Source organism: Dasypus novemcinctus, chromosome 22 (genome assembly GCF_030445035.2).
Source record: "Dasypus novemcinctus isolate mDasNov1 chromosome 22, mDasNov1.1.hap2, whole genome shotgun sequence".
Taxonomy (NCBI): domain Eukaryota; kingdom Metazoa; phylum Chordata; class Mammalia; order Cingulata; family Dasypodidae; genus Dasypus; species Dasypus novemcinctus.
The window spans coordinates 43,856,817-43,872,665 of NC_080694.1; the positions used below are offsets into that span (position 1 = coordinate 43,856,817).

Consider the following 15,849-nt stretch of genomic DNA (forward strand, 5'->3'; position numbering starts at 1 on the left):
AAATAATATTCCCCAGATGATGAAGCAATCAAACCCGGCCCATTCCCTAGTATTTGGAACCACTGAAACCTGAAGCAAGATTAAGCAGCAACCTAATGTGACTCTACCTTATAGAACCATTCAGCAAGAAGGGATGACAATACAGAAAAAAAAGTCATCCATAGTTAATGTTCTTCTCAAAGGATCAAAATTTTATTTTGAATTGATTTTAAAAGCTGCACATGTCTGGCCTAAGACATTTGGGTGTTACCTCTTATGTGTAAGCAATAAACCAGGAACTGTTGGTTAATTGTTATTTATGTCTGTCTGGGTTTGTGGGGCTGCTATGACAAATACCACACAATGCCTTGACTTCAACAATGGGGTTTTATTTTCTCATGGCTTCAGAGGCTAGAAGGCTTGCTTCTACCCGAGATTGGTAGCTTTCTGGTGCTGGTTTGGCACAATCCTTGGGGTTCTTTGGCTTCATCTATGGTTTGAGACACATGGTGATGTCCTCTCCTTTCTCTTCAGGGTTCCCATGAAATTCTGGCTTTTTCCTGTGGCCTTCTCTGATCCTTGCTTCTCTTCATAAGACCTTCAGTAATCTGGTTTAAGACACACCCTCATTCACTTGGGTCACACCTTAACTAAAAATAACATCTTAAAGAGGAATATGGGTTAAGAGTAAGAAAATGCTAAATTGGGGGACACAATTCAACTTACCACAATGTCACATTTAATGGCACAGAATTGAAAGGGACTCTTAGGATTCATTTGGGATAGCCCATGATTTCTGGTAGAAATGTGACTAAACCATTCTTGGGTAGGTGGATCAACTCATTATGAAAAATCCCAACTTTCATTTAAATTAATTTCAGTTTTGGGTTTCATCATTCTGGTGTTGGGTAAAATGTTCAATTCCCCTAGAAATAGGTTTCAAACACAGTGGATATCATTAGATTTATTAAGGCAAACCTAAGTCAAATGCAATGAATTAGCTTGTAATGCATGCACCTTCCTTATCAATCTTTGAATTCCCTATAATGCCTAGCAGATAAGGTTACAGATAGCAGATGCCAACTAAACACTTCTTTTTTTTGAAATTGAATCAAACTGAAAAGCAGGGAAAAAGTTACTGCCTTTGCAAAAAGTATTATTGCCTTCATTGCTGGGTCTTATCTTTTCATTTTCTGACATCAACACTCGGATTCCATTAAAATAAGTTTATGTGAAACAAGAAAAAAGCTGATTTTCTCCTAAGGACCTTCAAGGATACCTTCAACAAATATTTATCCAATACCATGTACCAGGTACTGTCCAAAGTTCTGAATGTCTTAACTACATGCTTCCACGTGTAATAAGAACCCAAATGGGTTCTGTGTAAACTAATTAAAAGGTCCTGATGTAAGGTTTAATGAGATGCTGCTCAGAGAGTCTGCTATGAACCCTTAGAATAGAATATGGTCACATTCCCTATTACCACTAATGGCATAATGCTAATTCTTTTAGCTCTACTGTTAGGTAACCGGCACCTTCCATCCTCAATGTTACATTTATGGAGTTAATATTGAGTTAAGAAAGGTAGTCTGGTTATTAGAAAAATAGCCTAAGAATTCAGAAACGGCTCTGAAGTAGTGTCACCTCGGCCAGGTCACTTAAATCCTTAGAAATCAATTTCCTACCTGCAAAATCAAATGAATCAGAAAAATGTGAAAGCCTCTTTTTAGTTTGATCATCTGAAACCCAATCAAAACAACAGCTCCAATTAAATGTAATTCTAGGAAGACGATAATGAACTCTGCATTATGTAAATTTTGGTTCAATTCCTTTTAAAGAGGCAAGACAATCTCCCTTTCCTGTGTTGAGACATCAGAAGGACCCCTCCACCAAATACACGTGACAGGTGATTCAGTCCTTCCGGGCTTTGCTAAATACACGGGATGATCTGGCTACAGCATGGATGTCTTAAATTTCCTTTATAAATATTCATTTCCGATGGGAGAAAAGGGGGGTGGGGTGGCGATGGCTAGTGCATATGTATGTCGCCGTCAAAATCTAATGCTTATTCTTAAGTTAAAACGATCCCTCGGGGAAAAACCTTCCTACTGCATCGTCCTTGTGTGTCCTTAGGATAGGCTAAAAGGTTTTAAACTTCAAGAAGGAGTTTAATTTGCAACTGAATTTTAGCCGTGCGGATAACGTTGGACATTTCAAAAAGATAGCAAACCACTGGAAGCGAGGCTGAGTCGGGGGCTGAGGGTGGTATTTTTACAGTTTGGATAAAAAGAACACGACAGTGGGAAAAAAGAGTTCAACCCAGCGACGGCGCCGAGGAGTAGGACACCTGCCGGGTGGTTAGGAATGGGGCAGCCACGGGAGAACCAAATTCTTGTTGCGGGAAGGACCAGATGGATGATAAAGCGGGTCTACTTCTGTTTTAGTGAGTTTGGACTATATTCTGTCACCTAGCGCACTCTCAAGAAAAAAAATCCCGCAAATAAGTCTAAAATGTTGAGATACTACGTCTTTAAAAGAAGTCGTCTCTATTAAAGCATTTCATTCAAAGGCAAGGATCTGGAACCCACTTCCCCCGCCCCCGCCCCGCGCACTCGGCGGGACACGGCTGCACCTCCAGCTCGGGGTCCGAACCCCCAAGATGCCGCTCCTGGAGCCGGGCGATGTCCAAATGGCTCCGGGTCTCTCGGGGCGCGCGTGGAGTCAGGGATTGGGGGAGGGCGTGGAGGTGGTTACCTAGCAACAGCCAATCAGCAGCGAGACCCGGCGGTGGCGCTAGTGACGTTGCCCTCGCTTTTCTCCGCCCCACTGCGGGAGGACTCCGGCGCCGTCAGCCACGCGCACTGGAGCGCGAGGGGCCGGCGAGGAGGAGGGCGGTGGGGCCAACCTGCTGCCACAGGGCGGCCGGGCGCGGGGAGGGGATGAGTGCGCGTGCGCAGGCCTCCTGGGAGGCGGAGGGAGCAGGCGCCGGGGGCGGTTCTCGCGCCTGCGCGCGAGCGCCCAGCCGGCGGCCGCGGGCGGAGGGGGCGGTTCCTCGACTGTCGGCGGCCGCGCCACCTGCGGCCGCCGCCGCAGCCTCCCGCTAGCCCCGGCTGTTCTCGTCCTCCGCCGGCGATGAGCTGGGCCCCAACGGGGGCTGCACCTGCCGGCTGCCCGTCAGCGCGAGCCTGCCGGCGTGACCTCCGCCCGGTGTCGGGCCCGACCCCCGCGGCACGGCCCCTGAGGGGAGCGGCGGCCTCCTGCGCCCCGAGTCCTCGCCCGGGGGCCGCGCGGGGCGAGCGCCCCTTCCTCCCCTCCCCCGCCCGCCGTCCTCAATGTCTCCCCGGCGGGCAGGGGGCTGCCTCGGAGACGCGCTGAGCATCCCCCCCCGGAGGCCCGTCGGCAGCAGCAGCGGCGCGCGGCCCGGCGCCCCGCAGCCTCCCCCGGCGGCGGCGGCGGCCTGGAGGAGCTGCGCAGCCGCCGCCGCCCCCCGAGCCCCGCAGCCGCCGCCGCCCCGAGCCCGAGGAGAGCGCGGCGGGCGCCCCCCGGGGAAGATGAAGGCGGAAGGGGGCGACCACTCCATGATCAACCTGTCGGTGCAGCAGGTCCTGAGCCTCTGGGCCCACGGGACGGTGCTGAGGAACCTCACGGGTAATTGATGCGCGCGGGCGGGGGCCGGGATGCGGGGCCGCCTCTCTCCCCGCCCTGGAGGGGAGCGCGCCTGGCCGCCCCGCCCCTGTGCGCGACCCGCTCCGGGTCGCGGGGGCCCTGGTGAGGAAGGCGTCAATGGCATCCACTCGGCGCGTGTTCCCGAGGCGCCGGCGCCCGCCGCCCCCTTCCCCGGGCTCTGAGGCCCCCGAGACGCTGCGGGAGGGAACCCACGACCCCCCGCACCTGCGCCGCGCCGGGAGGGCTCCTGACGGCCCTGCCACCGTGTGCGCGACCGGGGGCCCTAGCTGAGACTTAATTAGTGGGCTTTTATTTACACCTCCCGCCCTCCAACGCCCCTTGCTGTTTAGATGTTTTCCTGGTTTAGCCCTTTTTCTTTTCTGGCAAATCTCAAGCCTAATGCAGGACTTAAATTTCCTGCCCGCAAGAATCTATCTGCTTCAACTGTTAGTTTTTTGGGCGATATAAAAGACTAATTAAGTAGTTTATATGGGTCAGGGACTGGCCAAGATTTAGTCTGTTCTAAGCCTTTTAGCTTTAACCCCCACATATCCCCCTTACCCCCATTTCCTTTTGTTGTCTCTCCCTCTGGCCTCAAGCTGCTAGTTCTGTGGCATTGGATAATTTTATGTATTTCCTATTCGTTAAGGCTTTGGGGTTTGGGGAATTAGATTTAACTGCATCATCATAATTAACATCAGTTTTTAGTTACAAAAGTGAGCAGTAATACACACATTTTCACTGAATCTGTAGGTCTGCATTGTGAAGAAACTTTTGATTTTGTTAACATGGAAATACCTTCATTATACTCTTTGAGTTGCGAATTTAAAAAATACTCTCTGAAGAGTAATGTTCACAAGAGATTAAGTTACAAATGGTGACTTCTCAGTGTCTGCTCCTCAGAGAAAAAAACTTAAAAACATACTCAGGATTTAATTCTTGGAAATGTATAAGGTAGTTTATTTTGACAGAACATCAGTATTTCAAAATGCATGTGTCAAACTGGTTAACAATATTTACAAAATAAGAATGATGTTACACATTTATTGGTGTGTGTATTATTTGACATGATAGTGAATTCATTTCTTAAGGGTAGTTATGGAGATGTTCACAGAGAAAAACCTCATGGGATTATATACAACAGGGTGGCTTTAAGGAAACTGGTTCCATTGAATGTGGAAACTGTAAAATTAATGTAGATTCTGGGTTTATTCATGGGATCCTCACTTTTAAGCTTTGGTTGTTTAAATTGGAGCACACTGACTTTAAATGTTGGTTGCAAGTCAGAAACATGTATTCAAGGTTCTGAAAACCTAAACTGGGATAAAGACTTTTTCAATGGATTGTAGAAAGAGACTGCTTCTCTTACTTAAGGCTTTGCTTGTATTGATCCACTGTTTGATATTTCAGATGTTGTATCACTTATGTTTATTGGAGTGAAACGAAGAAAAGAGGTAATGAAAAAAGCATATTTGTATGTGTTAATAACTGGCTTAGCTCATCAAAATATATTTAGAAAAAAGTTAGCTTTGGGAACCATTGAGTCAAGGTAAATGTAACTTATCTCTTGACCAGATTTAACAATAATGAAAAAAAATATTTTCAGAGTTGCTTCCAGTTCCCTAGTAAACCATTAGAATGGTAATAGTAGTTTCAATCTAGGGTTGCCCCAATTTTCTCCCAGTATAACCTTAGTAATTGATCAGTTGCTCACTGGAATTTACCATATCATGCAAGATACCTCTGAACATCCAAAAACTAGTGACAGTGGAAGTGAGGAACATGGGAACATCTATTAGGAAATAACTAGTGTTGTCAAAGTGTAAAAAGTTCATTTAGTAAGAATATAAATGTAGAAGGAAACAGTTCAGAAATATGATTTACCAACAGGTGAATGTACCACTTGTTAGGAACCACGACACTTCTTAAAAATAGATGTCTGTACGTGGTAGCATTCTGATCTGCTTCTTTGTGGCCTCCCTCTTCCTGGTGTATCTTAGGGATCCTATGTGTAGCTTAATCATTGTTGATCAAGAGATAATTAGATAATGAGAACTTGGTCTATTAAAAGCAAACAAAACAAGGCAACTCCCACTGATCGAGTGCCTGCTATGTATGAGGTACTTTACGTATATTATCTTTAATTTCTGAAATCACTCTTGTAGATTTACAGACAAAGAAGCCCAGAGAGGTAAATTAAGTTCCCCCAAGTCATATAACTAGTAAATGTCTGAGCTAGGCTTCAAATCCAAGCCTTTGCCTACAAAACTCCGGCTTTTTCCCTTTTACCATACTGCTTTAGTTACTTCCTCTTTGATACTCTTCAGGCAGAATTAATTACTTGCTTCATCCTGCTATTTCATCTTGCTCATTGAACATGCTTTTATTATACTTCTCAATTCTTCCTAATTTTTATTTTTCCCTTGTAGACTATGAGCTTCTCGAGGAAGCCTTCTGCTTTGCATTGTTTTTCAGCTACATCTTTTGGAGTAAATATGTTGTTAAATAGAAATGAGGTGTTTAAGCACCTTTTATAGATAATAAACACTTCAAAAACATACCAGTGCCTATTGAATGCACTTTTTGTGCTAGGTACTGTGCTTTCACATATGTTATTTAACTTTTTCAATCATCATGAGAGAGACTATTGTTCATTCTTATTTTACTAAGAGTAACCTGCTTAATACTGATAACTAATAAGCGAGTCATTGTTTTTTAAATTATGAAAACACGTACCGTAAAGTCTGAAGGCATTTTTGACAGGGTGTACTGAACAAGGAAAATGAAGCACGTAAAGAAAGGAGCGTGGTGTTACAACCATACTGACTTGGATTCAAGAAATAACTGAAGGATTTGCAGAATTCTGGTTAAAAGGAATTCTCGTTAGTTAAGTACCAAATAAAAGGTAGATGTACTCTAATCTTTTTTTCCTTCATGCAAACTAACACGTGATGTTATTCTTCTCTTTTGAACTTGTCCAAAAGGTGAAGTGAGATAATGTATTGACTTCTGAGTCTTAGATAGCGACCTTTAGAAAGTAGTATTGTACATTTATCACTTTGATAGAACTAAATTTAAAAAGTAATAATGAAAACTAAACACCTCAACAATGTATTGTTAGCACTTACATAGTACAGTTAATTCATTTTGGAAATACCAAAATGTCACTACGTCATTGAAGTCACATGGCTGGGTCAAGTAGTTATTTAATGACAGAGGTAGGACTAGAACCCATGTTGCCTGACTCCTGGCTCTCTGCCTCTCCCTTCTGTCCCACATGGCTTCTTAACTCAAGCAGGTCTGATAGATGGTCAATCTTACTGTACTTAAGATGAACCTGGTATGTATTTGCCCCAGTGAGCCCAAATATATGTGAATAAAACTTTTTTCCCCCAACACATAGAAGAACCTGACAAACGTAAACAATTATTGAGTAATAATGCTTTCTAAAATATTTAACTGCTGTTGCCTATGTAAGTTAGTGATCTATATTAATTTTATACCCAGTTTTTAAAGTCCTCCCAGCGTTTGGCCTGTTCAGTGTTTTGATTCCACGTAGAACAAATTAACACCTACAGACACACCCCATCTCTGTCACTTAATAACCATTGCCAAAGTTCTCTTGTATCTTTTGCTTCCCAAAGCGTGTAATTCACAGATATCCTGAGTTGTTTTTCACTATTATACACTTCTCAAGCTTATGACTTCCCTTTCTCAAATAATTTTTCTTTTTTGAATATATTTAGCCCCACCCCATTTAAAATTAGAGTCAATATTGTATATATTCTTTCAGTTTTTTAAGGGTAACTTGACTTTTTTGTGTTATCTGGAATTAAATATCTCCTTTGCTTTGCTTTTATTTTTCTTCAACTATTTTGGCTCCCAACTTCGTGTTCTGGCTCAAATTTGGTTGCTGTGGGTTTAAAGAAGATTTTTTATTAGAAAAAGACAGGGTCCCTAAACCCTTGGATAAAGACAGGTGGAGTGGTGTTGGGAAAGGGATAAATTAGTCTCTGGGAAAAGGGTCCGTGACTTCAGGCTTATTCCCTTTCTGTGTCAGCAGCAAATGTCAGCACAGGTGCTCCCCCTTCCTGCTGGTGGTAAGTGTTGGGAGGCTGGGAGTTCAGACTAGAAGGAAGGATAAAAGTCTCGTATCGATATACACACTCACATGTATATTTTCTGTTTTTGGGATATGCGTACTATTATGGCTTCCTTTTAGACTTTACGATTGCTAGGCAGTCTTAGTGTTAATGTTCATTGGCAGCCAAAAGAAAAAAAAGCCACTAACGTTTGGTAGCCACTCTTTCTGTTTGTATTTGTTCACACCTCTTACTGGTGTAGCCAAGCACCTTCCTTTAGTAGTGCTCTCAAGGAGGTATACTTGCTAGTGTCAATTGTATTCAGATTTATTATGGTTAAGTTCCTCTTCCTAAGTGCTTTATTATAGGTGAATTTATCTAGATAAGGTAATTTCAAACACACACTTACAGGTATTTGTTTTGTAAATGTAGCCCTAAAAATAGCTGCTACTTTTCAGTGTTTGTACCATACCCCCAAATTTACTTTTCCTTAAATATAGTTGAAAAATTCTTCACTCTACTATGGTACAGAGCAAATTAGCAACTGCTGCTCTGATTAGTACTTTATAGGGTATAACTTCTTAGGAGCCACTTAACTGTATGTCTTCATGAGAATGAAGCTGCTGTAATTTTTTAAAAATATGAATTACTGTTATTAGGTTTGTGCTTTCTTATTTCCCATCTCATTATCTTAGAATCGTAAATCCGTATCATCTGGCAAGTTCAAATCCAAGGTCCAGATGATATTTCTTAAAGCAATTTTTGAATAAGTCCTGGTACTGCTTAAGCCGTGGTTTTGATTCTTTAATAGTTAACCGTCAGTATACAAATTTATTATTTGATTAGTGGTTAAAGGGAAGATAATTCCTGTGGAGGAGTCAGTTACTAGGGATGTTTTTCCAGTAGAAAGGAAGCCTAAGCAGGAGAGAAGGGAGGGGTTGGTTGGCGGGGAGGACTTGGTACCAGGAAAGAAATTGGACACAGAATGGTCAGATGTAAGAGAAGAGCCTGGAGCCCTAGCATGTTGACTTTATCACAATTTCAGGTGAATAATTCTAATAATGGCTGTATTTATTGAGAACTCATTATGCATCAGATACTGTGCAAAAACATTTTGCATGCATTTTCTCACTCCTATAATTAAAGTGACAATATAATTTATTGACTTATTTAATGTCTATAATTGTATCAGGTGTTGTTTTAGTTTCCTGAGCTCCTCCATGCCAATAGCATGAAATGGTTTGACTTAAACAATGGGAATTTATGTGCTTATGGTTAGAGTCTGAGGAAAATGTCCAAATCAAAGCATCATCAAGGTAATCTTTTCTTCATCAAGATGTTGCTTTCTTCCTGAAGACTGGCTGCCAGAGATTCTTGACTCCTTTGCCACATGGCAAGGCACACAGTGGTGTCTGCTGGTCCTCCTTTCTCTTCAGGGTTTCAGTCTCTTCCACGGCTTTCGCTCTCTTTGTCTGGATTTTAAGGACTCCAGTAATAGGACTAAGACCCATCCTGAACGAGGTGGATCACACCTTAACTGAAGTAGCCTCATCAGAAGGTCCTAGTTACAATGGGTCCAAACCCACAGGGAAGGAGTAAATTTAAAAACCTGTTTTTCTGGGGTGCCTACAGCTTCAGATCACCAAAAGTATGATAGTCTAATTAGGTTTTTTTAATGGCCTAGTACTTTAGCAATAAAATTACTCACAGAATGAATAGTCGCAATAACATATTTGTAAGAAGTCTCGTTTGACTCGAATTCCATCTAGTGACTTTAGCTAAGTAGATTAAACTTATAAAGAAAAAGGTTTTTCATAGAACTTCATGTAAGTAGGAAGAAACCAAACTTTTACCTGAGTTAAATTTGCTTGTGTGATAAATCTTGAATTATGATCTATGTACATATATGTACCTATTTATTATAGTGGGACTTGAAAAAATAAATAGTTTTGAAGGATGAACTGGTAGACCAGTTAACATGAGCTTATTAATATATTCTATTATAGCCCTTCCTTATGTATTCTCTCATATATTTGAATATAAATCAGTTTTGTAAATGTTTTTTCATAATCTCATTATGGCTTATAATTGTTACATGAAAAATATTTATACCTAACATTTCAGTACTAAAGAAGGAGAGTGATACATTTCTTTTTAGAAATTTCACTTTTAGTAGTTATCAACATTTAATACTTTATAATGTTAGGGCATTATTCTAAAATCTTTACATGTATTACTTAGTTTAATCTTCACAATCATCCCATGACCTAGGGACCATTAGTAACTCCACTTTTAAAACTGAGGAAACAGGCACAGAGAGGTCAAGTTCCCTTGGCCATGCTTACACAGCCCTTTGGAGCCAGGACTTGAAAAATGATCTGTGTCAGTCCAATTCAGCAAACATTTGAATGACCACAATGGACGCTGCACTGTTGGAGATACAAAGATAATTTACACATGGTGACTTTTTAAGAAAATCTATTGTGACATATATACAACACCAAATTTCCAGTTTTAACCACTTTCATGCATATACAGTTGGGTGATTTTAATTACAGTCACAATATTGTGCTACCAACACTACCATCTATTACCAAAAAAATGACTTTTTAGGAAGCTCCTCTCCTGCTATTAACTTATAAATCTTTGTGTTCATTATCTATTTCCCAGTAATTAATTATGCCCAGAATTTAGCAGCTTAACCCAGGAAACCTTTTGTCACATAGATTCTGATGGTCCGAAATCTGAGACCTCTTTTGCTGGTGGTTCTGGCCCAGGGCCTTATGATACTGCAGTCTCTGTGGACTTGCCAGGGCCTGGAGAATCTGCTTCTAAGCTCACTCATGTAACTATTTGTAGGAGGCTTCAAATCTTCACCATACAGGTCTCTTTATGACGTGTCTTCCCCCAGAGGGAGCCACAGGGAGAGGGAGAGAGAGAAACCAAAACAGAAGCTAGAGTATCTTTTGTAGCGGAATCTTGGAAATGAGCTACCATCCTTTCTGCCTTGTTCTATTGGTCACACAGATCAGCTCTGTAGACCCTGGTCGGGGACTGCACAAGGGTATGAATACCAGGTGGGGATCACTGGGGGTCTCCTGGTTGCTGGCTATCCCAGGGTAGGTATGGGGAGAAAGGAATGAGGCTTTTACAGGTTAGGAGGATAGGGCAACATAGTTAGTGAAGGGATGAAATATTTGTAAGAGAAATAGAAAGTGACTAGAAAAAGCAAAGGGCTATTTAGATAAAGAGATGATTTATATTAAATAACAGTGCCTAGCATTTTCAAGGGCTAACATTGATAGATATTTCTTGATTATGAATCCTGTGCCAGTCTCTGTAATAAACACTGATGAATAAAGATAAAAATATTAGCCATTGTCCATAAGGAGCTTGTGGTCAAAAGAAACTAATCTTCAGGTTCAGTAGTTTTTTTTTTTGTGACTGCTACTGGTTGAGTTAATGAAGAGCCAAGTAATGGGATTTTTAAAAAAATGTTTTTGTTTTTAATTGTGGTAAAATATACATAACATAAAAATCACTTTTAAGTGCAACGGGTACCAGCACTTCTTTTTATGGCTGAATAATATTCCATTGTATGCCATTGGATTGATTGGGGAAAACAAGGTCCTACTATATATACCTAGGAGTGGAATTGCCAGGTCATATGATAGTTCTGTGTTTAACTTCTGAGGAACCACCAAACTCTTTTCCATAGGGGCTGCATCATTTTACATTCCCACCAACAATGTATGAGGATTCCTATTTCTCCGTGTTCTCTCCAACACTTACTATTTTCAGTTTTTAAAATAATAGCCAGCCTGGTGGGTGTGAAATAGTATATTGTAGTTTTAATTTGCATTTCTTTAATGGCTAATGACATTGAGCATCTTTTCATATACTTATTGGGCGTATGGATATCTTCTTTGGAGAAATATCCGTTCACGTCTTTGCCTCTTTTTAAAAAAATTTTTTATCTCCCACCCTTGCGACTTTTTGCATGCCGTCTTCTCTCTGTGTCCACTCACTGTACGTTCTTCTGTGTCTGTATTTATTTTATTTCCCCTCCCTCCTTGTGGCTTGCTTCCTGTCTGCTCTCTGTGTCCATTCGCTGCAGGCTCTTCTGTGTTCTCACTTTTCTCCCTTCTTTTGTTGCGTCACCTTTGCTGAGTCGGCTCTCTGCATCTATGGGCTGGGTGGCACTCCGCAGCGGGCGGGCAAGCCTGCCCTCACAAGGAGGCCCCGGGACACGAACCGAGGGCCTCCTATATGATAGATGGGAGCCCATCTGATTGAGCCACAGCCGCCTCCCCCATTTTTTAAGTTAGGTTGTTTGTCTTTATGTTGCTGAGTTCTAGGATATCTTTACTTGTTATTGTGCTGTTGAAATCTTCTGTTTCTTTGTGGGTCACTGTAGATGGTGCGTTTCTAGGAATTTGTCCATTTCATCTAGGTTATCTAATTTGTTGGCATACAGTTGTTCATAGTATCCTCTATAATCCTTGTTATTTCTTTTGGGTGGGTAGCCACGTGCCCCTTTCAGTTTTTGTGTCCTCTCTCTTTTTTCTTTCTTTTTTCAGTCTAGCTAAGATTTAAGGGTTTGTTAATTTTTATTGATCTTTTAAAAGAACGAACTTGGATTTCATTGATTTTCTCTCTTTTTTTAAATTCTGTTTCATTTCTCTCTGTTCTGACCTTTATTTCCTCCTGCTTGCTTTGGGTTTCATTTACTCTCTTTTTGTTTTGTTTTGTTTTCACTCTCCACCTTCTTTCCCCTTTAATTTTTAAAATGAAGCTCTGCAGTGGGAGTCAGGGTCAGTGGAAATGGGGCATCCTTTGAGAAGTTCTTGGTATGCAGCTGTGGATCTCTGGGGCTGGATGGATCTGGTGAAAAAAATTGTGCTGGGGTAGGTATCTGTCCTGTTGCTTTGCAGTGCCTGCCTCTCCTGAGGCTGACTGACTCCCTCTGGGTCATGGGAGTTGGGCCCCAGGCAAGGAGGTCTGTGCCTGGTTCCAGTGTACTTTGGGTTCTAGGCAAGTGTGTGTGTCAAAGGCAAGCCAAGTGCAGTAGCTCACACAGACTGGAAAGTAGTTGCCAGTTGAAATGTGGGTTGTGCCCGTAGAGCTTTCCCTGCTTAGGGTAGAAAGGGTGGAGTCACAGCCTCAAATCTTCTGAGGTCAGAAACAAAGGCAATTCGAGCACTGGAGCCTTCTGTGTAGAATCCCATGCCTGCTTCTGACAGGTGCAAAGATTTCAGCTGTGTGTTTAGCCTCTCCACTTTATCATAGATTTTGCCCGTGTAGGCATCAGCTCACAACCTTCCTCTCCCCCACTATTTTCTGTAAGCCTGTCTTCCAGTGTCTAGCTCTCTGAGACAGCTTGATTTGCTTGATTTATATCAGAGAGTTCATGTAGTATTTGTCCTTCACTGCCTGGCTTGCTTCACTCAACACAAGGTCCTCAAAATTCATCCATTTTATCCCATGTGTTAGTACGGTATTCCTTCTTATGCTGAGTAGTATTCCATTGTATGTATATGCCACATTTTGTTTATCCATTCATCTGTGGATGGGCATTTGGGTTGATTCCAACTTTTGGCTACAGTGAATAATGCTGCTATGAACATTGGTGTGGATATATTGATTCGTGTCCTTGTTCCTTTACTCTTCTTTTTCTAGAACCTCAATTTGTAAGGTTAGGTTTCCTTTTTGAGTTTTTTTTTTTTTTTCTTTAATGTAGGCATTTAGAGCTATAAATTTCCCTCTCAGCAGTGCTGTTACTGCCTCCCAGCAGTCTTGGTATGTTGTATTTTCATTTTCATTTGCCTCAAGATATTTCCTAAGTTTCCTTGAAATTTCTTCTTTGACCCATTGTTTAAGAGTTTGTTGTTAATTTCTACAAATATGTGAGTTTTCCAGTTCTTCCTCTGTTACTGATTTCTAGCCTCTTTTTTTTTTTTTGATAATTGGTGAAGGTATTTTGCGTGATTTGTTTCATGACTCTCTGTATGGTTTATTCTGAAAAGTGATCCATGTGTATTCTACGTCCATTGGGTAAAGTGTTCTGTATATGTCTGTTAGGTCTTGTTGGCTTATCTTTTGATTTAAGTCTTCTATTTTCTTAATAGTCTTCTGTCTAAATGTTGTTATTGAAAATGGTATATTGAAGTGTCCTACTATTAATGTAGAACTGCCTATTTCTCACTTAAAATCTGTCAATATTTGTTTCATGTATTCTGGGGCTCTGCCATTAGGTGCATGTATATTTATAATTGTTATGGCTTTTTGTTGAATTGACCCCATTATAGTAAATAGTGTTCTTTGTCCCTTGTCACATTTTATGGCCTAAAGTCTATATATTTGATACTAGTATAGCTATCCCAGCTGTTGGTTACTATTTGCATGGTATTTTTTTTTATCATCCATTCACTTCCAAACCACTTGTGTCTTTGAATTTAAGGTGAGTCTTTTGTAAACAAGATATAGATAAGTCATGCCTTTTTATCCATTCACCAATCTCTGCCTTTTGACTGGAGAGTTTGATCAGTTTACATTTGAAGTAACTAGTGATAATTCAGGACTTTCTTCTGTCATTTTGCTCTTTGGGCTTTGTAAGTCATATCTTTTTTGTCCTTCAGTTCTTCCTCTAATGCTTAATTTCATATTATTTTTTTTATTGGACCATTTTGAGACCCCTCTCATTTCCTTTTGTATATATTTTCTCTGTGTTACCCTGGGGCTTAGGTTTTGACATCCTAAATCTCTAACAGTTACATTTTATTTGATACTAACTTAATGTAGCATACATCAACGCTGTTTCTGTACCCTTCCATACCCCTACCTTTTTGTTGTACATTTTTATAAATTAAATATTAATACTTTATCTAATATCATGGAATATCATGACTGTATTATTAGTTGTTATGCATTTGAATTTTAGAATATATAAGAATACAAATAGAGAAAATACAGTAGAACTGGCATAACTATACGATACTGTTTCCTTTACTGGAGGTCTTTCTGTCTTTATGCCACATTGACCCACCATCTAGAGTCTTTTCCTTTCAGTTTGCACAACTTTCATTAGTATTGCTTGCAGGACAAGTCTAGTGGTGACAAACTCTCTCAGCTTTTGTTTAACTGGGAATGTATTAAATCTCCCTCATTTTTGTTAGACAGTCCTATCAGATACAATATTCGTGGTTGTTAATTGTTTCTTTCAGCATCTTAAATATTTCATCCCATTGCCTTCTTGCATTCCCGGCTTCTTATGAGAAATTAGCTCTTATTCTTATCAGGGCTGCCTTTTATATAACACACTGCTTTTCTTGTGCAGCCTTCAGAATGCACTCCCTCTCCTTTGCATTTGTAAGTGTGCCTACTGTGTATCTGTGCATGGCTCCCTTTGAATATATCCTATTTGTGGTTTACTGGGCTGCTGCTTTCATGCCTTTTGTTAAATTTTGGGAGTTTTCTTCCATTATCATCTCCTATGTTCCTCCTGTCTTTTTCTCTTTTCTCTTCCTGGGACTTCCATAAAGCATACATTGTTGTGCTTGATGGTATCCCACAATTCTCTTAGGCTCTGTTCTCTTTTTTTTTTTAATTCTGTTTTCTTTCTGCCCCTCAGCCTGAATTATTTCAATTGATTCAGGCACCCCAGTATCCCCATAGGGTTCCTCTCTTCCCTCTGGAATGGGGTCCGGGACCCACAATGGGAGCACAGTCTTACCCCCACACTGCACTGGGGAGAGGATAAGGGAAGTGCCAGCTAGGACACCGGGAGCTTGTCCTACCATTTTTAAAGCTGTATTTTCTTGATTAGTCACTTGCCCCATTACTGTAATCCTTTAACTGTTTTCCAGAGCTCTCAGGAAGATAGCTTTGCCAGTTTTTGCTAATTGTTCAAGATTCTGTAGGGGAATGGCACCCTGGAGCATCTTAAACTAACATCTTATTTGACCAGAAGTCCAGACCATTTTTGTTTGTTTGTTTGTTTGTTTTTAGGAGGGACACATGATTGAACCCAGAACCTCTTCCATGGGAAGCAGGAGCTCAACCACTTGAGCTACATCTGCTCCCTAGCCCTTTTTTTCTTTTTTTAAGTGACTCTCTTTTACCA

The 15,849-nt window shown here is 41.1% G+C and overlaps 1 protein-coding gene and 1 long non-coding RNA gene across 2 annotated transcripts in view; one reads left to right on the plus strand and one right to left on the minus strand.

Annotated features, from left to right (window-relative positions):
* Positions 1–347: 347 nt before the first annotated feature.
* On the minus strand, positions 348–3,051 carry LOC131275324 (uncharacterized). The gene is made up of 2 exons (XR_009182748.2): positions 2,612–3,051; positions 348–587 (listed from the first exon to the last, which is right to left on the minus strand). It is a non-coding gene; the product is annotated as an uncharacterized lncRNA (long non-coding RNA).
* A 238-nt stretch (positions 3,052–3,289) lies between these two features.
* The window catches only part of TMEM170B (transmembrane protein 170B), a 44,869-nt gene continuing 32,309 nt past the window's right edge, over positions 3,290–15,849 (plus strand). Inside the window, exon 1 of the mRNA XM_004454281.5 lies at positions 3,290–3,627. Within this exon, the coding sequence (XP_004454338.2) occupies positions 3,312–3,627 (316 nt within the window). The 5' untranslated portion in view covers positions 3,290–3,311. The remainder of the gene's footprint in view (positions 3,628–15,849) is intronic.